This window comes from Ornithorhynchus anatinus, chromosome 20 (genome assembly GCF_004115215.2).
Source record: "Ornithorhynchus anatinus isolate Pmale09 chromosome 20, mOrnAna1.pri.v4, whole genome shotgun sequence".
NCBI classification, from domain to species: Eukaryota; Metazoa; Chordata; class Mammalia; order Monotremata; family Ornithorhynchidae; genus Ornithorhynchus; species Ornithorhynchus anatinus.
In genome coordinates this window covers 28,561,720-28,589,674 of record NC_041747.1, presented here as the reverse complement: position 1 = coordinate 28,589,674, position 27,955 = coordinate 28,561,720, and the positions used below count along the sequence as shown (strand labels likewise).

General features: G+C 53.6%; 1 protein-coding gene across 19 annotated transcripts in view; it reads right to left on the bottom strand.

The window, feature by feature from the left end:
- Positions 1-27,955, bottom strand: part of DLG2 (discs large MAGUK scaffold protein 2) — a 603,132-nt gene that overhangs the window by 72,383 nt on the left and 502,794 nt on the right. For all 19 annotated transcript variants that reach the window (XR_005661215.1, XM_039914987.1, XM_039914985.1 and 16 more), the window contains one exon: positions 6,313-6,427. Coding sequence is in view for 18 of the 19 variants with exons in the window: in XM_039914987.1 (XP_039770921.1) it covers positions 6,313-6,427 (115 nt within the window). In the remaining variant the exon portion in view is untranslated. The remainder of the gene's footprint in view (positions 1-6,312; positions 6,428-27,955) is intronic.

Sequence of the window (27,955 nt, the reverse complement as noted above, 5' to 3'; positions counted from 1 at the left end):
CACGAGGGCCGACGTTGCACCCTCCGACACCCGTGTTCGTCCGGAACCACTAGAGGTTTGGAGAAGGGACGATTGGCGAACGGTCCTAGCCTCCGACACGACCCCCGGCGATCGGTGGACTTAATCAGTAACTCAAAACCATCACAACAAAGCACTTAGAAAGATATACAACTGCTTTCGGGGCCAATCCGAGACGGGACGAGGCAGATAGAACACGCACGGGAAGCCGGGATTTTCAGGTAGGGCGGACAGGAGGCGATACTCAAGACCTGGAAAGGGGCTCGGTTGGGGAGAAGGTTAAATACGACGGCTTAAAATGCGTTACCTCCGGGTTTCGGTTCTGTATCTCAGCAGACAGTCCAGCGCTTCGGCACGATTCGTCAGAGGACGGGGAGACGGCAGCAGAGACGGAGACGGAGAAACGGGAAGGCGCAGAGACAGAGGGAGACAGACTCGGAGGGAGACGGAGGCAGCGGCGGACAGGGAGACGGAGGGAGGCGGGAGGGAAGTCAACGTGGAGGAAGACCTTTACCTTACCTTGCCCTCCTGCTGCCACTGCTCTGCTTAGCGCTGGGCTCCCCGGGCCTCCGCCATCTTGGTTGCCATAGGCTGATCCGGTCGGTTTTGGTTTGGGTCCCACTCCTGCGCTCATGGGGAGGTGGGGCTCCGGTTGCGGCGGCAGGATGGGAGGCGGGTAGAAGCTGGTGGCCGGTCATTGGCCCTCTGTCCCCCGAATCTAGCTCACCATCCGTTTCCCGTGCGGAGCGTTTGGGGCCGGGGTGGCAGCTGGAGGGGGGCCAGGTAGGTGGAAGGTGAAGGAAGAGGAGGAGGAGGAGGAGCAGAAGGAGGGGGAAAAGGTGGGGACCATTTTCCCCAGAGACTCGCTCCCCTAGGAGGCTGGGCGGTGGCAAGTGGGAGGATGTTTCGCTGGGACATGGGGAGTACATGTCGCACCTGTTCCCCGTGCCCCAGCCCCGGCAGCCGATGGCCAACGGGGAAATCATCCCCGCCCGGCTAATCAGAAAGCCGAGAGTCAGTGACCACTGCAGATCGCCATTTACAGATTTCTCTCTTAGAGTTGGCTACGGGTGTGGGCTTGGGAGGGGAGAGAGATGCAAATTTCACCCACTAAAATATTCACCACACTAGCCACGAGCTCACCCTGAGGTGTAGCGACTGGACGGCAGCGGAAATCTGGATCCTTTACTGGTGCAGAATCCCCATTCTGTATTTGTAACTGCTCCGCAAAATGGGGGTGTGTGTAAGAGGATGTTAGTGTGTGCGTGAAGTAATCTGAACCAATCATTCCACGGTATTTCTGGAGTGTCTGCTGTGTGCAGAGCACTGCACTAAACTCTTGGGGGGGTATGATTCAACAGAGTCGGTAGATACCATCCCTGCCCGTGAGGAACTTACAGCCTAGAAGGGGAGACAGACATTAAAATAAATTACAGATAGAGGAAATGGCAGACCCTAAGGGTGGGTGCGCTCACATATATCTACACCCATCTATAATAGGAAATATTTATAATATATATAGGTAGGTAGATACCATCCTTCCCTGTTCAGATTCGACAGGACCTGACGGTTTTATCAAAGCCACCACTTGGGCTCATGAGGGGTCTCGACACCCCTCTGGCTGGGGGGGGGGGGGGACTCCGCAGTTTGGGATCTCAGTCCACCATCTTCAGTTCCTCTCTGTTCGGACCCTCTCCGCGGCCTTTAAAGAAGCGGCGGGAGGGGGCGGAGGAGCCGGGGGCTCTCACCGACCGGGGCGCCCGGCTCAGAAATGGTCTGCCCGGACTGGTGAAGTCTTAGCTGTCCGCCTGGGAGGGAAGGCTAGGGGGTTCCTGGGCGGCAGGCAGTCAGTCGACCAGTCCAGCGAGCAACGGCATTCGTCGGGCCCCTACTGGGTGCACAGCATTGTCCTAAGAGCTTGGGAGAGCACAAGACAGAGAGGTAGGAGGGCACGTCGGTGTGATAGAAGACCAGTTCCCGGATGGACCAGGGACCGGATCCCGTAAGATCTCCGGGGAAGCGTGATCTCAAGTGGGGCCCTCTAGCTCGTCCTCCTCCCCCTCCTTGCTGTCCGGCTCGTCGCTTTCCTGGTCCCTGCCCCACTCCAAGCTCCCACGCCTCCTGCTCTCTGTGTCCACTTCCTCTGGACTGTTTGAGCCAGCGCACACGTCCAAGCACACCGACCCACTCCCCCGCTCTCTGAAATGGTGTCTGTCGCTGCCCCTTCCGGAGCGTCCTCTCCTCCCCTCACCTGGATGGTGGCTATGGAGATCCCCCGATCTCTCCCAGAGCTCCCCGGGAGGAAGATCCGGCTACGTACGGCCCAGGAAGCCCGTCCCCACGAGGCCGACCGGACGCTCCTCTCCTCAAGACGGGCAGACCCCCGGGGGACGACAGGGAGCCGCGGCCCCAAGCCTCGCCCGTGCTCTTCCTTGGGTAGCGGCGCCCCGCGGGGCAGAGGAGAAGGCCCGAAGCTCCCAAAGCACCACGGCTGGAGAGCCTCGGGGTGTGAAGAACTGCTCATGCCTTTTGAAACATTTTGAAAAAGATTTTATTCGAATTTTTGAACACGGTTTATTTACTTGTAAGATTCTACAACTCTAGAGAAGATTCACAGAGCAGAATTACACAATATCAAACAGCCCAAAGAAAACCAACACCCCCTCCCCGCCCCACCCACCCCGGCTCCGCATCAGTGGCCTGCCAGATCACAGAACAACAATCAATTCCGCTGGTACAGGACCGCCAGAGCATCCCAAGCACCTTTACACAAGCAACAAGGAAAGGAAGAAGAAATACAGCGGGGAATTGGCTTCTGGGAAATGTTGCCCGTGACTCAAGCCCTTCGCAGAGCGCATGGACCTAGCTTAGCTGGCACGACAGATCCCCCCCACCCCCCGCCCCATTTTCAGATAGATACGCCGTCTCCCGGCGGCCATGGCGTCTGTGGAGATGCAGATCGACACTGGATCGGAACAATCAAGTCATTTCACAAAGACCAAAGACCCCCACATGCTTTTGGGTTCGCCCTCGTCGTTTCGGTACCTCTGCCTACATCGAAACCCAAACAAGTAGAAGCGCCGAAAAAAAGGAAATTGGGAAAACAGCAACGTGGTTTTGAAAACTACCCCTCCCCCCCTACCCCGGCCACACACACACACACACACACACACACACACACATATCCACCTCTAGGTTACATAAATAAAATGGCCACCCTCCGCCTCGGGCCAAGAGCGACTCCGGAAATGGCGGGTAATGGGCGAAGGTTTCGGTTGTCCTGTCCGATAGCACAAAATGGCTTCAGTTGGTTAGAGAGGTGACATGACCAGAGAACTCCACCAGAACACTGTTTTACCTTGAGGGAATCTAGCCTTCCTCTCTTGTTTGCCACAGAAACCTGTCCACTGGACTCAAGACGGCAAGAGGGTCGGCCTCCCCAAAGAAACGATTTTTCCAACAGGCAACAGCCCTGCTGAAGTTCTCTTTACTGTAGCGCAAGCCAGCCGAACCACTAACCAGTCGGTCGATCAACGGTACTTACTGAGCGACTCCTAGGCGCAAGCATTGTACTGAGCACCTGGGAGAGTACGAGAGAGAGTCAGAAGACACGATCCCTGCTCTCAAGGAGCTTACAGTCTAGCGGAGGAGAACCTGAAAAACAATCACCGAAACAGAACGGTCCTGCGTATTCATCGTCTCGGGAAATAATTTCCCTGGCTGGAAGTGCCACGTTCCTCCCACGTCCCCCGGCTAACTTAGCACCGGTGTTCCACCTCCTCGATCACCCAGCCGGTTTGCCCGGAAACGGGATCTCCGTTTCACCCAAGTTCATCTGCTTCTGCTGACGGCTCCCCAACCTCGGTCTAAACCGCGGTTTCGGAGACACTTGGGCGCACCCCGACCGCCATCTCGGGTTTCCGGGTCAGACTCTCGGGGGTCTGGGAAGCCGGTGCGCTCTTAGGGAAGATGCTCTGGACCTCCCTATGGAGGCCGTTCACGATCGGGATTGGAGAAAAGCCCCAGAGAGAGAAATTCTGAGATTCTATGGGATGAAGCGCTTGCCTCTCTCAAAGATCTTGGAGTAAAGGAGAACAAGAGGGGACTAAGGAAGAGGAACGTTTCTACAGAGATGGGGTGATGGATCTTAAAAAATGCCGCCTCTTGGCCTGCGGCAGCTCTGTGGACTATTGTTTAGACTGGTTTATCGACAGAGAGCCCCACAATCCTTCTAAATAAAGCCCGCCATCTCTGTGTGACAGGCCCCTTCCATCCAACATCTCCCCACCACCTCTAAATTAAAATGACTGAGCCCCGGCGCACACGGCTACAGAGGTCCACGGGAACTGGGTTATCACTGTGGACGCTTCACGGAAACCGAAGCATCGGAGGGGCCGCCCCTCCTCTTCCTTGTTTTCAAGACTTCAACATTTGTCCCTCATCCATTTCATCTAGAAATCAATGGCTTTATGCTCTGGGTCCCTGGCCAAAAGGAGGCCCAAGGCTAAACCATTTCAGGTTAAAAGAGAACACGTTCCTGTGCGGTGAAGAACAGCAATTCGACAGCGTTTGAGCAAAGAGGAAATAACGACCGAGGGCGGAGGGGAAAAAGGAGGATCATTGACTTCCTATCGCATTTGAGATGTCGCCACACCCGCCGCTCCTCTCCCGGATAACCCAGAGGTCTATCCGAACAATCTTCTGAACGGTCGCCGGCCCAGTGGGCGGGAACAATATTCTTTTGACTCCGGGGCTTCTGAGGCAGGTCCCCGGACAACGAGGGACTGGCTCGTTACGTGCCATGGAACCTGGCAAGCTCGGGCCCCGCAAAACACGCAGACTCCGGGACTCCCGTGCCCTTCTCGCCCCTGCCGTGCCTACCTAATACACACAAAAGATAACTTTACAGCCACATCGCCTCAACCGGGTGCCCACGTGAAACGGAGTGCCGTCATTCAGAACCCGCAAAGCACACCCCAAGCGAGGTCCCCCCCGCCCTCCACCTGCGTGGCCGCTGCCCCATCGGCTGCCGGGGGCCGGTGGCAAGGATCGGTCGCCATTCCCGTTAAACTCCTAGTGTGGGAACGAGCCAGCGGCTGGTCCTTTCCCAGGAGACTCATTCATTCCCAGAGCCAAATTAAGGATCCGTCCAGCGGGGGGGGGGGGGGGAGACACGCATTTTATTGAGATGAGAAAGGTTTGAACTTTCCTAGAAGCGAGGGGCCTCCACGTAGCCGATTCTGGTAAGGAATTAGGACGAATCAATCCCCCTAGATGAACGAATGAGGCCAAGCAAGGCGGGACACTTTCTGGGGCCCGTCGGTCACGAGACTCAAGCACCGTGTCTCTCGAATAAGCCGGGACTCCCTAGGACTCCCAAGGCTCAGTCTTGATCGCGGAAAGGAGATCCCCGCTGAAGAACGATGCAGCCGAGACCCACTTCAGAACTCCATGAAGAACCGTACTTTCAAATCGATAACCGACGGGCACCCCGGCGGCCAGAGGAAACCCTGGCACCAGTTGGCGGCCCCGTGGAACCACCCAGGAACAAGTGCCCTTGGGGGAATCATTCTCTTTTCTGGGACCGAAGCAGCGATCTCATTTTCCCCTGGTGTTCCCACCTTCCCCTACCCCACGCTCTGCATCCATCTGCACCTGCCCCACTTAGTGGGGAAAGGATGGGTGGTAAAGTCCTGTACAGCCCGTGTGGTCATCCAGGTACCTCCAGGGAGGACTGGCCACTGATTTCCCCGCGATAGTCCCCGAATCACTCTCGACCCCTCCGAGTGGCAGCCCCATCCCGAAGGAAAGGAGAGGAGGCTATGGGAAGGCCTTCCTAGGGTGGGTGGGAAGGATCTAGGGATTCACAGCTTGAGATTCACCTGCTCTAACCCCTGGGACTTCCCTCACACGGTCAAGAGATGGGCCGGACTCCAGAAGCTTGGCTAGCCCAGTGGGTGATTTTCCCGGCACTTAGCCGAAACTGGCGATCGAGGTGGGAGATTATTATAAAGGAGGAGGTGATGTCCGTTGGAGAGACACGGGGAGGGCTACTGAGGTTTCGGAGTTTTTAAATCGGCCGCCAGTTGGTTGATTAGCAAAAATAAGAGTTGGCAATACAATCCACCTCTATCACCTAGAGGTCACTCCCTTAATTTCGCCGTGCCAGCGGAGGTACGTAAGGACTCTTTCGCTCCATTCCTCCTGGTGGGGAGGGCAGGGGAGCGGCACTAATGGCTTTCCCGAGGCCCCCTCCCCATCGTGGCGAGGCCCGAGGTGATGCCGCGTCCTTACCTGACGTAGAGCGAGCGCTTTTGATTGGTTCTCAGGGAGCCGGAACCCGAACTCATGCTGTGGTTCATCATCTGCTCACGCAGGTCATGGATTTTTGCCTCAAACCGGGCGTAATCTGGGGGTGAAAAACAAAGAAGACATCGGCGTTTGTGATTGGGTGGGTGAAACGCGCTAGATCCCGGAGTCGCCATCGGGGGCCTTGCGTTGAGCTGGCAGCTCCCCAGTTCCAGAGGGAGCCCGCAGAGGCCCCAGATCGGTGTGTCACGGCAGATGGGACACAAGCGAGGGCAGAACGATGACACGAGGCTGAACGACGCTTTAACTAGGCACCGAGGCCTAGTGAAAAGAGTCCAGGGTTCTTGCGGCTCCGCCGCCTCCCTGCTGGGTGGCCTTGGGCAAGTCAGTGAACCTCTCTGGGCCTCACGTCCTCAGCTGTAAAATGGGGATGAGATCTCCACTCTCCTTCCCTCTTAGACTCTGAGCCCCATGTGGGTCAGGGGCTGTGCCCCGCCTGATTGTCTGGCATCCGGCCCAGTATTTACCACGTAGAAAGCGTTTAATAAATATCATTATGACTATTATTTTGCTCCAGGCAATCCCAACAGAAGACTCACAAGGACTTCGAATAGAGGAGCAAGCTCTCTCCTTGGAACGAATAAACAACTTGACCAGTTTCCTAAGGGAGCAATTAGCCAGATCTTTTTGGATTTCCACTGGGACATCAGAAGGGAGAGAAATTGTCAGCAGCAGCACCGTACTGTGCTGAATGACTGCTTGGGGACAGAACACCGGGCTAGTCACTTGGGAGCACAATAGTAAAAAACCCAATCCCTCCCCTCAAGGCGTTTACAAGGCACATCGGACGTCCCCCTTGAATATTTACTTGGTAGACCCAGGGGCATCAATTCTGTCCCCCTAGAAGGTTCTTGGAATTTCTTAAACAGCTAGACTTGACCATCAAGACGAGCTCCGTGCTCACAACCTCCTCAGGAGAGCAGCGAAACCAGGTGGAAAGACCACAGACCCGGGCGTCAGGAAGACCTAGTTTTAATCCCGGCAATGATAACTATTTTAATCTCCCCCGATTAGATTGTAAGCCCGTCAAAGGGCAGGGCCTGTCTCTATCTGTTACCATTTGCACATTCCAAGCGCTTAGTCCAGTGCTCTGCACATAATAAGCGCTCGATAAATGCTATTGAATGAATGAATGAATGAATGAATAAGGCCTGCCTCCCTCTGTACAATGAAAGCTCTTTATAGGCTGGGACTGCGTCTTCCAACTCTACCGCACTCTCCCGAGTGCTTAGTAGAGTGCTCTGCACACAGTAGGCACTCAATAAACACCACCGGTTGACTGACCTATGTCCCCTGTGACGCAAATTTTCCTTAGTCTATTCAATGACTTATTCCGCCACTCCGTTTTGATATTCTTGAAGTACTTCCTCTTACATCCTCCTTGGCAGACTCTCTGTAAATCACTTTGGTCCTTCTCCCCCTTTGGATTGTAAGCCCCTTGAGAGCAGGGAGCCAGTGGCTTGCTTTTGTTTTCCTCTCCCGAGGACTTACTACAGTGCTCTGCCCTCAGTAGGCACCCTGTGAGTTCCACTGACCCACGGGATAGCACCCTGCCGGGGTGGCCTTTGAAGCTGAAGAGGAGGCTTTCGACCGTTCCGCCTCCCCTCTTACTTTGCCGGCTTCCTTTCCTCTCGGCGAGCCTGCATTCCCCCGGCTCCTGCTGCTCTCAGTGGAGGATACCAAGGAGCGGTGAGCCGGACCTCAAAGGTTCCCTGCCAGGCGGCTGGTCAATTGGTTTGTGGGCCAACAAACCCTGAAACCCGCAAGTCTAAATTTGGACGCGGGTCCGTTACTTGTTTATTGCTAAAAGGGGTGCTTTGTTTTAGGGCTGGCGGCTGGCTAATCTCCGACTGCAACAGACTACGTTCAATTCTTGCCTGTGGCCACGAAAACTTCATATACATAGTTACACGTGCACGCATATATGTATTTAGCTCTAGGCACATATAAATATACTTCTGCCCTTCAATTTTGAATGATATTACAGACGGCAAGATTCCATTTGGCAGTCCATCAACCGATCAGTGGTATCTACTGAATGCTTAATGTGAGCAGAGATCTGTACTATGTGTTTGGGAGAGTATAATGAAGGAAGATGACACGGTTCCTGCCAACTTTAGAGGCCTCTGAAAATCTCGCCTCCTTCTGGAAGCCTTCCCCGATTTATTCACCGCAATCCAGTTGTGTCGACCCAGCGCCCACGCTAAGCAGAAATATTTATATAAAATACATCACTCCAACCTCAGTACTTACGAGCCCACGTCTACTTTACTCACATGTATATTTGCATTTTCAACGATTTATTCGGCCTTTTCATCCTACTTCGAACCTCTTCTTGCTATATGCTCTGTTCTTCCTCCCGCTTTGCCCACCTGTAAATACTTTTGGTCTGCTTTTCCTAGTAGACTGTCAACTCCTTGAGGGCAGGGGATATGCATCTTATGTCTGTTTTACTTTCCAAAATGGTCAGTATCACGGTTAGGACTCAGTACACGCTCAATCAATCCCCCTGATTGACGAATGCTAAGTGCTTCACAGACAGGAGGTGCTCAATAAATACCACTTATTTGAGGACTTTTAGCCTGACTAGGCAGTGTAGACATGCCTCAAAACAATTACCCAAGAGAGTGTTCTAGAGGCCCTGGAAAAACGCTACGCGAAGCCAAGGCATCGCAACTTGAACGAGGCAAATCCTCTCTAAAGGTATCGTCAGTGGTAGGTGAAGGGCTCGGTACTTGCGGTGTGAATTAATTGGCATAATTCATAGCTAATGATGCATGAACAGGACTATCAGGGAGCTCCGCATTCTAATTTAGGCTTCTTGTTGTTTGTCTCATTCTTGTCTCCGGACTCTAATTAGGTCCCTTTCGGTCCCTTAGGCCGATCAGAAATGACAACGGTAAACAAGAAGTCTTTGCCCAGCTTCCGGGGAAGAGGTTAAACACACAGAGGCTTCTTTCACGAAATAATAATAATAATGAAAATAGTCTTTGTTAAGCACTTACTAGATGCCAAGCACTGTAGCGGCCCCTGGGGTAGATACAAGATAATCAGGTTGTGTATGGCCCACATGGGGAGAACACGTATTTCATCTCCGGTTTACAGATGAGGAAACTGAGGCCCAGAGAAATCAAGTAACTGGTCCAAGGCCACACTTCTGGCAGGTGGCAGAGTCGGGATTAGAACCCAGGACCCCTGACTCCCAGTCCAGTGCTCTTCCCCCTACTCCACACTTCTTCCATAATTCGCGTGCATAAATTATATACATACACAACAGAAGCAGGAGGAAAAGCGCAGATAAAAACGGCGGGAGTGGGCAAACACGAATAAATGAATAAATACATCGATTATGGGAACTGACATTTACATAAGTGCTAAAGATGGCTGTTGGGATGATGGAAATTAGTCAAGGAAATCCTCTTGGGGGAGGTGGGCTTTCGGGAGACTTTTGAGACATCGGAGCACAAAGCACATTAAAAAAAAAAACCCACCACCACCACCATAACAAAAACTCTCCATTCGGGAATAAAGCAGATCACTATATCCTTCCTCCTTAATCCCTTTGGAAGCAAGTTCCACACACTGTTGGTTTAAGAAGAGAAGTAGCTAGGTCCCGTTTCTCGAGGGAAAATGTGGATCAAAAAAGTAACAGAGGAGAGCGACAGATTCGCTAGTCACCCAGCCAAAAGCTGAAATGAAGAAAGCCACAGATGACAAACCAGTTCGAAACAGTGGAACTAAGTTGGAACTCCCAGGCCAGCCAGACCACAGATCTCCCTACCTTCCAAACCTCCCGAGAGCCTCCCCCACCGGCTTCCAGGAAGCCTTCCCTGACTACACACTATCCTGTCAGGTTGTAAACATCTAAAAGCCGTCCTTAACGCTTCTGCGCTTCACATTCATAGCGTTCGAGGACACGTCGACTTATAATAATTTACCCTTAATTTCCCATATCTGCTTGAACGTTCAATACGTCGATTTTGATATTTCCATGTCTGGCTCCCCTGCTGAGTGAGCACCCTATGAGTGCTCACAGTACACGGGGTGAGGGCGGTCCCGCCCAGACGACTGGAAATTTGGGGTCCCACTGGTCCCCGCGGAGCCCCGGGTTCTGATCCTGCCGTGTCTGAAACCGAACAGCCGGGGCCGGGCAATAGTTTCAGGCCTCACCTCTAAGTGGTCCCCCCAGCATTCCCGGGACCTTAGCACACGAGCAGCTGCCCCGCAGATCTAATGGGACTAAGAGTCCCAGCGGTCTTCTGGAATCACCCCAACCAATATGGGGGGAGGCTGTGCAAGGTGCCTGAACTGGGCCGGACCTCAAGAGCGTGGGCCGGACCCCCCGATTCCCGGACCCTTCCCCCTTCTTCTCCCCTTCTGTGGTTGATAAAAGAGCAACACGGGACTGGGTGCCGGGGGACCTGGGTCCCACTCCCAGCTCGGTCTCTGATGGGCCCCGATACCCTGAGCAAGTCACTTAGAGAAGCAGCGTGGCTTAGTGGAAAGAGCCCGGGCTCGGGAGTCGGAGGTCGTGAGTTCTAATCCCGATTCGGCCACTTGCCTGCTCTGTGACCTTGGCCAAGTCACTTCTCTGTACCTCAGTTACCTCATCTTTAAAATGGAGATGGATTGTGAGCCCCAAATGGAGCGTGAACTGTATCCAAACTGATTAGCTTGTATCTACCCCAGCTTTTAGTTTAGTGCCCGGCACATAGTAAGTGCTTAACGAATACTGTAATTTTTTTTTTTTAAAAAGGCATCCCACACAGACAAGGATTCTAACAGGGGCCTTCTCCCTCCACCTTACAAACTTCCCCACTTCTCACCTCCTCCCTTCCCTCCATGAATATATGTCCACTTATTTTGATAGTGTCATATATTCATCTCCCCCATTAGAGTGGAAGCTCCTAGTGGGTAGGGAATGAGTCCCCTTGTTATTCCGCACTTCCCCAGCGCCTAGCTCAATGCACCGCACCCAGTGGCGTTTATCGGTGCCTGCCGACTGCTGGGTGGAAAGCAAACCTGATCCTTTTGTCCGGAAAGTAAGAGGAATAGGAAGTAGAAATCACAGTGGCATTTATAGAGCACCTCTGATCAATCGATGGTATTTCCTGAGTGTTTACTATGTCCAAAGCGCTTGGGAGAGTACTGTCGGTAGACACGTCCCCTGCTCACAACTAGTTTACAGCCCAGAGACGAGCTCGTTCTTCTGACACCCAGGCCTGGGCTCTATCCACGCTGCTTCCCCTCGTGCGCCCCGGCCTCAATCAGCCACTGCTTCCCCGTCGATAATGACACCTCCAATTAGCCGAACTTTCATTTTCCCAAAGCGTTCCCCGGCGGTGATCTCATTTTGACCTCTCAACATCCCTGTGAGGGAGAGGCAGGTATTATGCCCCGTTTTACGGATGGGAAACCTGAGGGGCAGAGCGGTTAAGTGACTTGCCCGAGGTCGCCCAGCAGGCCCAGAGCAGAGCTGGGATTAGAAGCCGGGTCTCCCGGTGCCGAGCCCGGTGCTATTTCCATCCTTCCCAGTTGCCTCCCGGTAAGGGCACTCCCTGGCTACCTGGAGGAGGTACGTCCAAGCTATCCAGAGAGACTAGAAATGGCCAAATGCAAAGCCCTGCTGGCCGACCAACCAATGGGATTTACTGAGCGCTTACTGTGAGCAGAGCCCCGTGCTAAACGCTTCGAAGAGTACAGCGCGGGAGTTGGGAGGCACGTTACCTGCCCACAACGAGCTTATAGTCTGGAGGGGAAGACAGATATAACTATAAGACAATTACAGGGATGTATAGAGCTGTGGGGCTGAAGGTAGGGTGATTATGAAGTGCTTAAAGGGTACACATCCAAGTAAGAGAAGCAGCGTGGCTCAGTGGAAAGAGCCCGGGCTTGGGAGTCAGAGGTCATGAGTTCAAATCCCACCTCTGCCCCCTGGCAGCTGGGTGACTGTGGGCAAGTCACTTAACTTCTCTGGGCCTCAGTTCCCTCATCCGTAAAATGGGGATTAACTGTGAGCCTCACGGGGGACAACCTGATCACCCTGTATCTCCCCCAGCGCTTACAACAGTGCTCGGCACCTAGTAAGCGCTTAACAAATACCAACATTATTATTACCTTGATGACGCAGAAGGGAGGCGGGTAGGGGAAACAACAGCTTAGCCGGGGAAGGCCTTGGAGGAGACGTGGCCTTAAAAGGCTTTAAAGGTGGGGAGAGTGATAGTCTTGAAGTCTTTGAAGGTATAAAATTCCATCTCCTCCAACAAGCTTTCCCCGATCAAACCCCGAGCCCTCTCATCTCTTCGGCCAACTTATCTGACCATATTTACATCCTTCTCAGCCCCCGAGAATACGTTTACTCGGTTATTCATTCGGACCACAGGCCAACTTGTAAATGTTTTTATATCTGACCCCCTCGTTTTAGTGTAAGCGCCTGGTGACCAGGGAACATTCCGCATTTTTATTCTGTACTTCCCAAGTGTCCAGTACGATTCCCGGCACCAAGTAGGTGTTCGATAAATACTGCTGCTTTTACTACAACATGCCAGCATGATGTAACAGTGAACACCAAAACCAGGCGTCAATCACTGCATCTGAGAGTAAACACATCACCCCCTAAATGACTTCTTACTTCTGCTTGTCTAATTCAATTGCCAGTTTATGGGGTAGGAACACGCTTCTTCCCTCTGCGTTCTGAATAGCGGTTTGCACTCTCTCAGGGCTGAATGAATGTCAATCAATCATTATTTACTGAACACTTACTGAGTGCGGCTCTCATCTCCCTTGGGAAGCCTGGCCTAAAGAACTTCTCCCCTCGACTCCCAGCCCAGTACCGTCCTTCCTCGAGTGTCTGGAACTCCCTCCCCTTCCACAGCCGTCAGATCACCGCTCTCTTCACCTTATTAAAAATCATATCTCCTCCAAGAGATCATCCCCGCCTAAGTCCCCGTTTCCCCTACTCCCCCTCTGTTCTGCGACATCCACACACTTGGATCTGAACCCTTCAAGCACTAGACAGTCACCCAACCTCTGCCCGACAGCACTTGTGTCAAAATCCATCATTTATTTTAATGTCCGTTCCCCCTCTAGACCGTAAGCTCCTTGCGGACAGGGAATGTGTTTCAGTCGTACTTCCCCAAGCGCTCGGGACAGCGCTCTGCCCATAGCACTCGATAAATCCCATCGATTGACTGATCGATTACTACAGGAAGCCTAACTACTTCCGTGGACATTCAATCACTCAATCATCCCCACTTTTTTTCTCCTTCCTCCTATCTGCAATTGCTTTTAGTGCCTGTCTTCTCCACTAGTCTGTAAACTCCAAGGTATGTACATTGAGAGATAAGTGCCGTGGGGTAGGGGTGAATATCAAATGCCCAAAGGTCACAGATCTAAGTGCAGAGATGACGCGGAAAGGAGAGCGAGGCGAGGAAAAGAGGGCTTCATCGGGGGAAGCTTCCGAGCGCTCAGCACAGTGTTCTGCGCACAGCAGGCGCCCTGCCGGTACTTTCAATCGACTGACTGGCTATCGTCGAAGCGGCTCCCCCAGGCAGGGGGGCTGCTGGGGCGGTGGGAGGGTCCTGGCGGCAGCTGACTCTTCGCGTCTGTCACCGAAAGGAGAAAAACTGAAAGCCAAGTTTCAGGTGCTAATTATCCACTTTTCAGATTAGTGGGTAGATCAGCCAGCCACACCCCGACTGGAGCGGGGAGGGCGGCAGAAAGATTCCGGGACAACCACCGCCTTGTGCAGCCGGCTGGGGATGGATGGAAATGGAAGTGGCTGCCAGGCCCGGCCCGTCTTTGCGGAGGGAATAGGTCGGCCTTGCACCCGGACTCCCTTTACTCACTTGTGTGATGGTCTGTATGAACTCCCTCCTCTCTCCCTCCCTTCTCTATTTCTCTCTCCCCCTCCCTCTCTATTTCTCTCTCTCACCCTCTCTATTTCTCTTCCCCTCTATTTCCCTCCCCATTTCTTTCTCTCTCCCCCTCCCTCTCTACTTTTCTCCTCTCCTACTTCTCTCCCTCCCTCTCTATTTCTCTTCCCCTCTATTTCCCTCCCCATTTCTTTCTCTCTCCCCCTACCTCCGCTAAGTTCTTCCCGAAACACGATCACCAGAGCACGCCGTATTCCAGGGGGCTGACGAGCGACTCTTTCATCTCCCTGGGTTTCCTGGGCCTCCCCAGTTCAACTCTTTAAATTGTAAGCTCCCTGTGGGCAGGGAACATGTCTACCAACTCTTTTGTATTCCCCAAGCTTTTAGTATAGTGCTCTGCGCTTAGTAGGCTCTCAATAAATGCCATTGATTACCTGATCGATTACCCACCACGTTGCTAGAAAGTGGGACGGAACCAGCAGTGGGGATCTTGTAAAATCACCACAGCCCCCATCAATGGATCTGGGGGCGGGGGGGTCCTGGAGGGGCTAGTCAATCAATCATATTTACTGAGCGCTTACTGTGTGCAGAGCAGTCAGTCCTGGAAATGCAATGTCTCTTCTTCCCCTGGAGTGGAAGGGGCTCTGCAGCGTTACTTGCCCTTCTTTGGAAGTCAAAGGATGATGGAGAAACCTCATAAGCAGAATCTGCCCATCCACCCACCTCACATCCTAAATCTTCCTTTTCATCTCTGAGTTATGACGCACAAAAACATCAGTGCATTAGTCATTCACATGGAGGTGAACGAGATTCCCAGTTAGTTAGACCGTGGTTAAAAAAATAAAAAGTCCTTGGAGGTACTAGATGTAGGAAAGGGATGGATTTTGGCATTCTGGAGGCTCTGAAGATATTCAAGACTCCACTGCAGGGGGTACGGGAGGAAGGGAGGGAGGGGGAGAGAGGGGAAGAAAAAGCGGGGGAGGGAGGGAAACAAAAGCAGGGAAGGAGAGAGGGAGAGATCTGGGAAGGAGAGAGGGAAAGAGAACAAGGAAGGAAAGAGGGGGAAAAAGCAGGCAAGGAACGAGGAGGAGGAGGATGGAGGGAAAGGCATCCCCCACTTTATATTTCAGAAGTGTCCTTTCCTCTACCATTCCCGTTCCACGCTTTCACACTGGGGTGTATCTCAAATGAGATCAAATGAGCCTGGAAGTCCTGGCTGTAGGGTTCAAGCTAGGGCGTCCTTATTGGGAACCTCATCCTCCTGGGAACGTTCCCATTCCCACCTTTCGTCTTTAATCTTCTAGCCCCCCCGCCGTTCACAAGGACAAGGGGGCATCTGTTTTAACCCTTGCCCGGACGCAAGGGCATCGAACAGAACCCGGTCCGGCGGAAGCCGACATCACGTAACAGATAGTTTCGGAGCTCAGTAAGTGCCTATAAATCAATCAGTCACTCGTGACTATGTGAAGAGTCCTGTACTAAGCACTTGGGAGACTACAGGATAAGAATATAGCAGACGCGTTCCCCGCCCACAAGAAGCTTCCAGTCTAAAGGGAGACGGAGACACTGATACACATAAATTACGGATGTGTACGTAAGTGCTCGTGGGGCTGAATGGGGGCGGTGGAATAAAGGGAGAAAATCAAGGTGGCCCAGAAGGGAGTGGGAGACGAGGAAACGAGGGCTTAGTCAGGGAAGGCCTCTTGGAGAAGACGTGCCCTCAATAAGGTTTGGAAGTCGAGGAGAGTAACTGTCGGGTGGATGTGAGGAGGGAGGGCATTCCAGGTCAGAGGCAGGACGTGGGTGGGCCGATGAGATAGACGAGATCGAGGTACGGTGAGTAGGTTGGCATTAGAGGAGCAAAGTGTGCAGGCTGGGTTGTAGTAGGAGAGTAGCGAGGGGAGGTGGGAGGGGGCAAAGTGACTGAGTACTTTCAAGCGCCTATGTACAAATCCATGTGTCAGTCACTGGATTGGATACAAAAATCCCTGGATCAGACCTGATCGCTGTCTCACCCAGGCACCCAGTCCAAGAGACAGCAAGGATCTCCTCTCTGTTCCACGGATGACAAAACTGAGGTCCGTACAAGTTAAATGACTCTAGCCCGTAAGCTCCTTGTGGGCCGGGAACGCATCTATCGATTCTGTTGTATTATACTCTCCCCAAGCGCTTAGTACAGAGCTCTGCACACAGTAAGCGCTTAATAAGCACCATGGGTGGACTGATTGATGATATTCGGTCCCAAGGACATCGCAGTCTATCCCACAGTGCCACTGAGCCCCCTGGTAGAGGTCACCGGATAGGTCCCACAGTCCATTCAAATCTCGCCCTACCGCCCGGCCTGCAGATTGACCTCTTCCGCTCAGGGCCGATGGTTTGGGTGACACTCACCCACCCCGCAGCCGTTCATACAAAAATCCAGAGTGGGTCTGCCCCCCGCCCCCTCCCTATAAGGCGACGATATCCCAGAGCTTCAGAGAAACTTCCCAGTAAGGAGGAAAACTGGCACGTTACTACCGTAGAGCCTGTTTGCCCGTTACCGACGCTTGGATTGTCACTTTAGAATCTGTGAATACCAGCAGGTCAACATAATGGGTTGATTATGACTCTTTAGTTGTATAACAAATAACAACATTAGCGGTGTTCATTAAGTACTTATTATGAGCGTGACCTCCCACCGTCCTCCGCATTGAGCCGAAATGCCTCGGGATCGGTTTCGAGGCTTCCCTTCTTACTCAGCGACTCTCTTCCCCACCGCTACCCAGCTCACTCTCTTTGTTCTGCCCTCACGCCTCTCGCACTCTGTCCCCGGCCTGGACTTCGAGGTTGAAACTCTAACAGATCTCCCCATTCGCAGCCAAGAGCTTAATTTCCTACATAATAGTGATAACGGGAATGAGAATAATGGCACTAGCAAGCACTTACTCTGTACTAAGCGCGGGGGTGGGTGCGAGATAATCCAATCGGCCCCCGTCCCACAAGGAGCTTGCAGCCTAAGGCGGGGTGGAGAAGGCAGCCCCATTTGAAAGATGAGGCGTCGGAGGCCCAGAGAGGGTAAACGAAATGCCTGAGGTCACAGGGCAGGGGCCACTGCCAGGATCAGAATCCTGAGAAGCAGTGTAACTTGGTGGATAGAGTCCAGGCACGGGAATCAGAGGGACCTGAGCTCTCATCCTGACTCTGCCACATAACCGCTGGGTGATCTTGGGTAAGTCGCTTTACTTGTCTGTGCCTCGGTTACCTCATCCGTAAAATGGGGATAACAACGCGAGCCTCATGGGAGCCAGGGACTGTGTCCAACCTGATTAACTTGTATGTACCCCAGTGCTTAGAACGGTGCTTGGCACATAGTATATTATTATTATTATTATGAATCCCCATCTTCTGACTCCCAGGCTCGTGGTCCTAACAGCAGACCCTGTTGCTGGATATCTCCCTTTGCTCCTTTAGTTCTGTGGCGGTTGCTGCAAGACGGTCTCCGCCACGTGGGGACTCTTTTTCAGACGTGGGCCGCGCGCCTCGCCCTTTTCTAAACAAAAGCCTTCTGGGGCTCTCGAGCGGCCGCTTTCGGGCCCCCTCTCCCTCCCGCCTTTCCCTCCCCAGGCCGCCGCCTCCGCCCACACAACCCCACACGCCATTTCTCTTCTCCCTCTGCCCTATTTTAGGGACAGAAACGTAAGACTCCCCGAGTCACTCCTCACGGTTAATTCCCTCAGCGCCAGGTCATTAAAGGATTAAAGCAATCTTCAGTGGCCTTCCCAAGAAACAGCGACACGCACGATTTTCCGGGGCTGCCGTTGTCTCAACAAGTCAGGAGGATACAGGAGGGTTCCTAGGACGGCCACACATCCGGGTTTCAGCCGGCCTGGGCCACTCCGGGACCGACCCGGGGTTGGCTGCTTGCCCGCCTGGCCCGTGCCCGGCCTCCCTCCGCCCCAGCTTCTACTCCCGGCCTAGGAGGAGAGAGGACCGGTCACCCTGGGGCAAGTTGGGGGATCATGGATCGTGACAACCAACTCGATGGCGTTGGACTCTGCTTATACAATGCTGCACACGTTGTACATTTCAAGAAATCCCACTGCCCGATTCGGGTAGAGAGGCAGGATCTCCCCAGGGAAGCGCTCTAGGTTCAGGCTGATTGCGGTGGATCAGTCTGAGTCCAGAGAAAAATGGCAGCCGCAGTCATCCGGACGCCTCTCGGGGCCGGGGTTTGGGTGTCTTCACCGGGTGTCCCCCGTCATCCGAGTAGGCCCGCGTCGGATTCCTCGGCTGCTATCCTGGGCCTTTCGGGGTGCTGCCGGGGGCTGGGAATGCCAAGGTCTTGTAGAGGGATTCCACGTAGCGGCTCCTTAGCCAGGCACTGATTGGGTGCAGCCATCTCTGTGGGCTGATGATTCCCTACTTTTGCCCTCTGATTGGGGGAGGTGAGAGTCGTAAGAATAACGATTGTATTTGCTAAGCGCCGTGTGTCAAAACCCTGTGGAAGATACCACAGAATTAGGTTGGGAGCCCACATGGGGCTCCCAGCCTAAGTAGGAGGGAGAACAGGTACTGAATCCCCATTTTACAGATGAGAAAACTGAGGCCCAGGGAAGTGAAGCGACTCGCCCAAGGTCACAGCAGGCAAGTGGAGGAGCCAGAAGTAGAACCCAGCTCCTCTGACTCCTGGCCCTGTGCACTTTCCGCTAAGCTGCCCTGCCTCAGGGGAGAACGGATGATGGGAATAGACAAGTGCAACATCAGTGATTCCCTTTCTTCGTTACAGTTCAAGATCCTTCTCAAATCCCGGCTCGTCTAACCCCGGGGGGTAAGCAGTGACTATCATCCCCATTTTGCAGATGAGGTAACTGAGGCCCCGCGAGGTTGAGTGATCCGTCGAAGGTCACACACAGCAGGGCCACGGCAAAGTCGAGGCGGGGACCCACGTGAGAAGCAGCGTGGCTCACTGGAAAGAGCACGGGCTTTGGAGTCATAGGTCACGGGTTCGAACCCCGGCTCTGCCACTTGCCAGCTGTGTGACTTTGGGCAAGTCACTTAACATCTCGGTGCCTCAGTTCCCTCATCTGTAAAATGGGGATTAAGACTGTGAGCCCCACGTGGGACAAAATGATTCCCCTGTGTCTACCCTAGCGCTTAGAACAGTGCTCGGCACATAGTAAGCGCTTAGCAAATACCAACATTATTATTATTATTATTATTATTGTTGTCTCCGGACCCTCGAGGCAGCGCTTTCGCCATTAGACCGGACGTCTAGGGATGCAATTTGGGCTGCTCGGCCTGCTTTATTATTTTCAGCCAATTGAAAAGCCAGTTATGACAACAGGCGAGCAGGGCCGGGGATTCTGACGTGTTAATCAACCAATGATAGTTATTGGGAACTTACTCTTTGGAGAGCACTGTACTAGGCGCTTGGGAGACTAGGACACATTCCCTGGCCACGCCGAGCTGACAGTCCAGAGGGGGAGACAAGACACTGGTACAACCAGGCTCCCCTTCCCCCAACAACGCTAGAGAGAAAATGGGGCACTGCAAATCCACATTCTAAAAGTAATTAGAAACGTTCCTGCAAGCCAAAGAAACGACAGCTACGAGATTTTTTGGCAAAGGGGAAGGGGAGCGGGAATCTTGAAAAGTCAGACTGGGGAAAGCTCAGAGGGTAAGCTGCCGTATCTCCCTGACACCACAGCTCGGATGTTAATGTTTTAGAACTCGGCTCGGGTTTCCGAGGCAGACCCATCTGAAAACCGTCAGGCCAACTGCATTTCGGTGTCTCGCTCATTCCGTGGCCTCCGAATGTCTGAGGCGATTTTAATGAGAATTTGAATGTCAGGAAGGTTGATCTGAGTGGCAGGATCTTCTAATTGCTGCGTGGCTGACGAGATTTTATTTCACTAGGGGCTTATTTGCCAGCTCCAATGGAGACAGAAATGAAGGTTCAGAAAAACCCCAAAACAACAGAAAAGAGTTGAAGACAAGGGATGCGTGTCCACAGCCCCGTTCCCGACACTACCCGGACTTTGGTGGAAAGAGTGGACGAGCTGGATAGCAAGGAGAAGGACCCCTGACCCTTAATCGGGGCCTGGGAGGCAGACGACCTGGGTTCTAATCCTGACTCCATCACCTGCCTGCTGCGTGACCTTGGGCAAGTCACTTCACTTCTCTGGGCCTTGGTTTTCTCATCGGCAAAAACCAATCAGTGGCATTTATTGAGCGCTTACTGTGTGCCCGGCACTGTCCAAAGCCCTTGGGAAAATATAACGCAACTGAGTTGACGGAAACGTTCCCTGCTCTCAAGGAGGGTCATGGGTCCTAATCCCGGCTCCGCCCCTTGTCTGCTGCGTGGCCTTCGGCAAGTCACTTCACTTCTCTGGGCCTCAGTTACCTCATCTGTAAAATGGGGACTAAGGCCGTGAGCTCCAGGGGGAACAGGGACTCCGTCCAACCCGATTTACTTGTATCCACCCCAGCTGCCTGGCACATAGTAAGCGCTGAACAAATGCCATTATTAACTAATGAATTAAGGAGCCGACAAATCTAGTGGGGGAGTTAGACATGAAAATAGATTACCGATAATACGGAAGAAATGGAGCGTAAAAATACGTGCGACGGCGGGGGGGGGGGGCGGGGGAGTATAAAATGGTTTAGCTGCTTTGGAGATAAGATACCTGTTCTCCCTCCTCCTCAGATTGTGAGCCCCACGTGGGAAGGGGGCTCTATCCGACCTGTTCATCTTCTATTTCCACCAGTGTTCAGTAGGGTGCCTGGCACATAATAAGCGCTTAACAAATAGCACAGTTATTTTCATTAACAATCTGCTTTATCCAAGCTCGACAAATGTCACATTCCCTCACGGGTGGCTCAATCTTTGCGAGTCACTCTGCTACCGGGTCAACTGAGTCCAGCCCGAAAGCAACGACGAAGAGACCACTCAATTGAAAACAGAGTCGCGGCCCAAGTGCTGAGTCCTTTATAAAATGAGACGCGGAGTCACCAGGCAGGAAGGGAACTTGATATCCCGGTCCATTGCCCAGGGCCACCGCTAAGCCAAGTGACTCGCTCAAGGTCACCCAGCAGGTGAGCAGCAGAGCCGGGATTAGAACTCTGGGCCTGCGACCCTCAGGCCTCAGCTCTTTCCACTAGACCAAACCGCTCCTAGGTCCGCATTCTTCCTCTTGGCTCACCTAAATACCGGATTGACCAAGCATCCTGGACTAGCTGGGACAGAGCCTCGGGAGGAGAAGGCGGGGGGATTAAAATAGGGTCAGGCAGCTTTTCGGGGAACTTTCCCGATTCCCCCACCGGCCCGGCTGTCGTCCTTCTTCCCTGGGGCTGTCCGGAAGCCCGCCGGGGACCTGCGTGGGCGGAGATGTCCCGGACACCGTGGGATCAGAGACTCCTCGCCCGACTCCATCCTCACTGTTCTCCTCCGGACACAACGGGCACCGTGGAACCAGTGTGGTCGAGTAGAAAGAGCACAGTCCTGGGATTCAGAGGCCCCGGGTGCTAATCCCAGCTCCGCGACCTGCCTGCTGGGCGACCGTGGCCGAGGCGCTTAACTTTTCCCTGCCTCAGTTTCCTCAACTGGAAAATGGGGATTTCAATATTTGTTCTCCCTCGCAGTCAGACTGTAAGCCCTGTGTGGGACAGAGACTCTGACCCACCCCATTAACTTGCATCTATCCCAGCACGCAGAACGGCGGTTGACAAATAATAGCAAGCGTTTAACCCCTACCATAAAAAACACAGGTACCCACCACCCGCCCTCCTCACCACACCGTGCTTTTGCAAAAAATCTCCCAAGCAAATCCCAGAATTTATTGGCCTGATGCCAGGGGACTACATTACCTTCCAAATGTGATTCTCGGGACATGACAGATGAGGTCCGGGTGTACCCGAAACCTCGAACTCATTACCATCCCACCAGCTCCCCGTCCACCTCCCTCAAGCAATTTACGTCACTTTGAATGTCATCTCCTTCCCCGGCTGCGACGAGCCTTGGTAGGCGAGAGCTTGCCTATACCCTTCAAATGGCAGCCGCTCAGTTCCAAAGGGCAACGGAACGAAAGCGCATTTTAAAATCATGCCAAAGCTTGGGGAAAGGTCAGCTCAACTTCACTGTGGACAAAGGCTTCTTTTAAGAGAAAAACCTCCTGAAGAGAAATTACCATTTTCCCTACTCTGGGATATTCTCCTTCAGGGGTTACGTCTCTAGGTGGATGAAATTCTTCTCTTGGGAATGAGAGCTAGGTTACTGGAGGGGGATGGTCAGGGAGGTCGGATGGCCAACCCTTAGCCGTGAGCACGGGTGACCGGGAGGGCAACCGGAAGGCGGTGCTTTCTAGAGCCCCGTTGCCCCTTGCGGAGGCAGAATCGCTCAGTACGGACCTGTTCTGAGAGGGAGGAAGCCACAGGGACACCTTACTTCCGTGATGATGTGGCGGAAGCTGAAGGAGCGTTTCTAAGTCCAAAATCCCATGCTAGCGAGGCTATTAAACTCTCCCCTGCACCCTTTCTGCTGAACAAACATGCAACCACACCCCTGTCTTCTATTACACATGCTCTAGGTTATTGTGATACCAGATGCCATATAAGCCCATTACCTGCACGGCCTAACAGCAAGCAAGCAATACACCCAGTAGAGGGTGGGGCCGAGACCGGAGTGGGACTCACACCCCAAGCCACCGCCGGGGTAGGTTGAGCCCCACGACACTTCCCCATCCACCCGGGGTTCGTAAGTGTCACCCGGAAGGCTGCCCGATTACGGGTTACGCCTGCTTTCTACAGCGCCGGCAAGGTCAACACCAGAAGGGGCCCGGAAGCTCGCGTAACGTGGTCCGAGGTGACCGTTGGTCCCGGTTTGGCTGGGACAGTCTTGGATTTTCAGTCACTGGAGCGATCGTAGTTTTTGAGCCTTTACTGGGTGCGGAGCGTGTGCGCGGTAGAGCACCGTGGAACAATATAACAGACACATCCCCCGCCCGCGACGAGCTTCCAGTCTAGCCTGCTCCAGAATTGGGTGTGCCTGGTTCCCTGGTGGCCAGCCTTTCGACGAGGCCAGCCCAACTGCGCTCCCGCCTCGGCTGCTCTGGCTCATTCTACATCCTTCGACTTTTTGGGTTTTTTTTCAGTGGCATTTAAGTGCTTATAATGTTGCGGGCGCTGTACTAAGCGCTGGGGTAGATACAAGGTTTAATCGGGTTGGACACAGTCTGAGAGTCCTTCCTTGGCCCCCTCAGTGACCGACCAGTGAGGGGTGATGAGATTAAAGCCTCCCCGCGGTCTGGGACGTCCCAAGTGCGGAATCTCACGACGCCTTGGGGCCGAAAATAAGCTTGAACCGAGCACACTCGGGTCCAAATGGGACACTGGGGGCACTTCAAGCGAGTGAGAGCAGCCACGTGTCAGGACGTGCCGGGCTATCCTAACAAATGGGAAAACATATTTCCTCAAAGCACTTTCAAGTCAATGATCTCGTTTCATCCTCACCACATCCCTGAGAGGTAGGGGGAGGCAGGTGTTATCATTTCCATTTTACAGACAGGGAAAACTGAGGCCTGGGGAAAGCAGATGGGTTCTCTGCCCCCTCCTCAGCCCACACTGCCCGTCACTGGACTCCCGGGATGGAGTTTAATTAGCCAGCTGAACCTGTACCATCCCGATTCTAGGACATCCGTCCACTGCAAGAACATCAACCAGGGCGGCCCCGACCCACCCGAGGCCGTCCTGGCTGACAGAATGAAGGATTAGCCTCCCCTAACAAGCCCTGGAATACTGATTCATTTTCTTTAAAAGGTATTTAAGTGTCAGGCACCGTACTAAGCGCTGGGTTAGATACAAGCTAAATCAGGATGGACAATGTCCACGTCCCACGTGGGGCTCGCCGCGTCAATCTCCATTTTCCAGATGAGGTAAGCCGAAGCACGGAGAAATCAAGTGGCTTCCCCAAGATCCCACAGCCAACAGGTGGCAGAGCCGGGATTAGAACCCAGGTCCTTCTGACTTCCGGGCCTGGGCTCTAACCACCAAGCCACGCTGCTTCTCTAAAGGTTCCAGTTACTCACCCCTTCTCGGACCACTTTGGTACAGATCTTCACACTCTATTCCTTGAAAGCGACTGCACTTTCATACCTCCTTTCCCAGCGTGGTACTCTGCCCGCAGAAAGCGCTCGATAGCTACTTTCGACCCACCTATCAGTCGATTCGGTGGCCAGACTTCAGCTGGCCGGCCTGAAGCCGGGAAATGGGCTCCCCGACCTTAACACGATGGACGGCTTCAGTGCCAGCTTCCAGGGCCGTCTCCGACCTCTACGCGCTTTGTGGAGGCTGTCGGAGCAATCTAGTCTGATTAGGGAAATCGAATTATAACGAGCTTGGCTAGCTCCCTGCAGACTGCATTTCCGCCCTACATACAGCTGCCTGAAGCCGGCGCGGCTGTCCGTCTGAGAACCGACGCCCCGGGCTGACCGAATCGAAATTTCCTTCATTCCCGGCGGCCCGGCAGAGCCCATTTAGGTGGAAAGATCGGCCGGAGTTTTGGGGGATGACCGTTTGGCCATTAGGCCTCGGGTGGGGGTGTATTTTGTCTCAGGAGAGACCCAGCCGAGGGGCGATTTTCCTTTCCTATCTTGGTTCGCCCGGTGAAAGTCCCGGGGTAGAACTGAGCGGAACGGACCTTCCGGTTTGGCACGGGAAGGATCTGGAGCGTGGTTTAATGGTGACTTTGTAACGCTTGGAAAGGCTGAGTGATATTGGTTCCACGTGGCTAACTATTATCCTGCACATTACGGTAGTCCCTTCCCCTGAGACGAGGTCCTGTCTGATCACCAGAGCGATCCCCAGAGAATCCCGGGACCGACTTCCACACGGACACCGAATCTCCGGAGGGTGCCGTGCCGCGTCCATCAGACGCGTCTGTCTATCACCTCACCGGGCCTAACTTCCCTGGAGTGTTTTCTTTTTCCCCTTACAAAGACGTTCAGGCCAGGTTTCCCCACTCCTCAAGCACCTCCAGCGCTTGCCCATCCACCTCTGCATCAAACAGAAACTCCTTACCGTCGGCTTTAAAGCGCTCAATCACCTTGCCTCCTCCTACCTCACATCGTGACCCTATTACGACCCAACCCACACGCTTCGCTCCTCTACCGTCACCCTACTCACGGTACCTCGATCTCATTGATCTCGCCTCTGACCTCTCGCCCACGTTCTGCCTATGGCCCGGAACACCCTCCCTCTTCATATTCGATGTACAATTACTCTCCCCGACTTCAAAGCCTTTTCAGAGGCACATCTCCTCCAAGGAGGCTTCCCTGACTAAGTCCCCTCTTTCTTCTTCTCCCACCACCTTTGATATCGCCCTGACTCGCTCCCTTTATTCATCCACCCTCCCACTGCCACAGGACTTAAGAACATATCTATAATTTTATTTATTTATATTAACGTCGGTCTCCCCCTCTAGACCGTAAGCTCGTTGTGGGCCGGGAATGTGTCGGCTGTATTGTTATACTGTACTCTCCCAAGCGCTCAGCGCAGTGGTCTGCGCCCAGTCAGCGCTCAATAAATAGGATTGACCGACACCCTTGATGGCGGCGTTCTGCCCCTCAGTCCTGCAAGACTGCAGCCTCTATGTGGGTGGGGATTGCGTCTATCAACTGTTTTGCACTCCCCCAAGCGCTTACTACAGTGCTCCCCGTGCAGTAAGTGCTCAATAAAGGTCACGGATCGACGGGTTGGCAAATGCAGGCGGCAAAGAGGATTACACGACAGCTTGTACTGCTATCGACCGGGGCCTCCACTGGCAACCGACCTGCCCCAGGCTCCAGAAAGATGGAGGGACGGGGCCAGTGAACGGGAGAACAGGTGCCGCTGACAGAGCACAGAAAAATCAAGTTCTCTGATCGCACCAAAATGCCGGACGACCAGACCACCTGGAAGCACTTTTTCTGCGGGGTCAGTAACAGCCCTGTCCATTCTCCTTCGGTAAAAACACAAAATATTTTCCCTAGAATTCCCCATGAGTAAATCTGAGATCAAATCTCCTAGGGTATAGCCATTAACAGACTCTTCAACACGTTCTTGTCTGGAATTTCTCTTGCCTTGTACCCAGTCGTAGAAATGATATTTATTAAATGCTTACTGGGTGCTTGGCACTGTATTGAGCGGTGGGGAAAAAAAAAAACAAACCCAGCTGACAGTCGACTCGGTCCCCTGGATCTCCAGGGGCGCACGGCCGAAGGATAAGGTGGGGAGGCTTTGGAACGGACACAGTAGGAAAGACAAAAGGAAATAAACGCTAAACACCGGAAAAGACAACAGAAAAGTCTGAGCCCGACGATCCGGTGGGAAAAAGTCCCTTCTTCCATCTCTAGAGGCTGGGGGCTGCTACTGCTGAAGTACCTCTCGGCCACGCACGGACCGGGGTGGGGTGGGGGCTTGCGTGTCACGACAGCGTTGCCCAATGGATAGAGCAGGGGCCTGGAAGTCAGAAGGACCTGGGTTCTAATACCAGAAGAGAAGCCAGCGTGGCTTGGTGGAAAGAGCCCGGGCTTGGGAGTCCGAGGACGTGGGCTCTAATCCCGCCTCCGCCACTTGTCTGCTGTGTGGCCTTGGACAAGTCACTTAACTTCTCTGCGCCTCAGCTACCTCATCTGTAAAATGGGGGTTAAAAGCGCGAGCCTCACATGGGACAGCCTGATTACCCGGGATCTACCCCAGCGCTTAGAACAGTGCTTAGCGCATAGTAAGCGCTTAACAAATACCGTAACTATGAATACCAGTTCGGCCACTTGCCTGCTGTGTTACCTTGGGTAAGTCACTTCACTTATCTGGGCCTCAGTCACCTCATCTGTACAATGGGGATTAAGATTGGGAGCCCCACGCGGGACAGGGACCGTGTCCCACACGATTATCTTGTATCCACTCCAGGGCTTAGTACGGTGCCTGGCGTAGAGTAAGCGCTTAACAAGAACCATTAAAAAAACAACAAAACCAACAGGCAGTGGGGACCACTTGCTCGGCGGCCCCGGGGGGTGGAAAAGAAGGGCTCACGTGCACGTTCTTTGGACGATCGCGTCAGCCGAAGCAGAGCTGGCATCTGCCTCCCGGGCGGGGAGCTGTGTGCGGGGGGGATTCGTTCCACTCTCCACCGAGCCCCCTCCCAGGAAAGCGGAGGACACTGCTTCTCCCCTCTCCCCGCCGCCCCGCTTTTTGAGCGACTTGTCGTCGATCCCCTGGTGCCGGGGTGGAAAATGACACCACGCCACCCCCGACGAGGTTGAATCCACGGATTCCAAAATCCTCGAGCGAGCCGACTCAGTCTCCATCTACCGAGTCAAACGGAGAGGAGGGTCGGGAGAGGGCGGAGGAGGTCAGTCCGGGATCGTTCGGGTGCCGCTCTTCCTCCATTTCCAATCGGTCGTTATTTATTGCACGCTTACCATGTGCAGAGCACCGTACTAAGCGCTTGGGAGAGTGCCAAACAACAGGATTAGCGGATACGTTCCCTGCCCGGGGGCCAGCTTACACCGTTCCTTAGAACGAGCAAAAATAGTAGTCGTCGGCACTGATTGGGCAGCCACCGGATTCAAGGCACTATACTGAGCACTCGGGAAAGCCCCGAACCACCAAGCGAGGAGGTTCTCTGCCCTGGAGGTGTTTACATTCTAACAAGACAGACAGAGATGAAAATATTTACCACT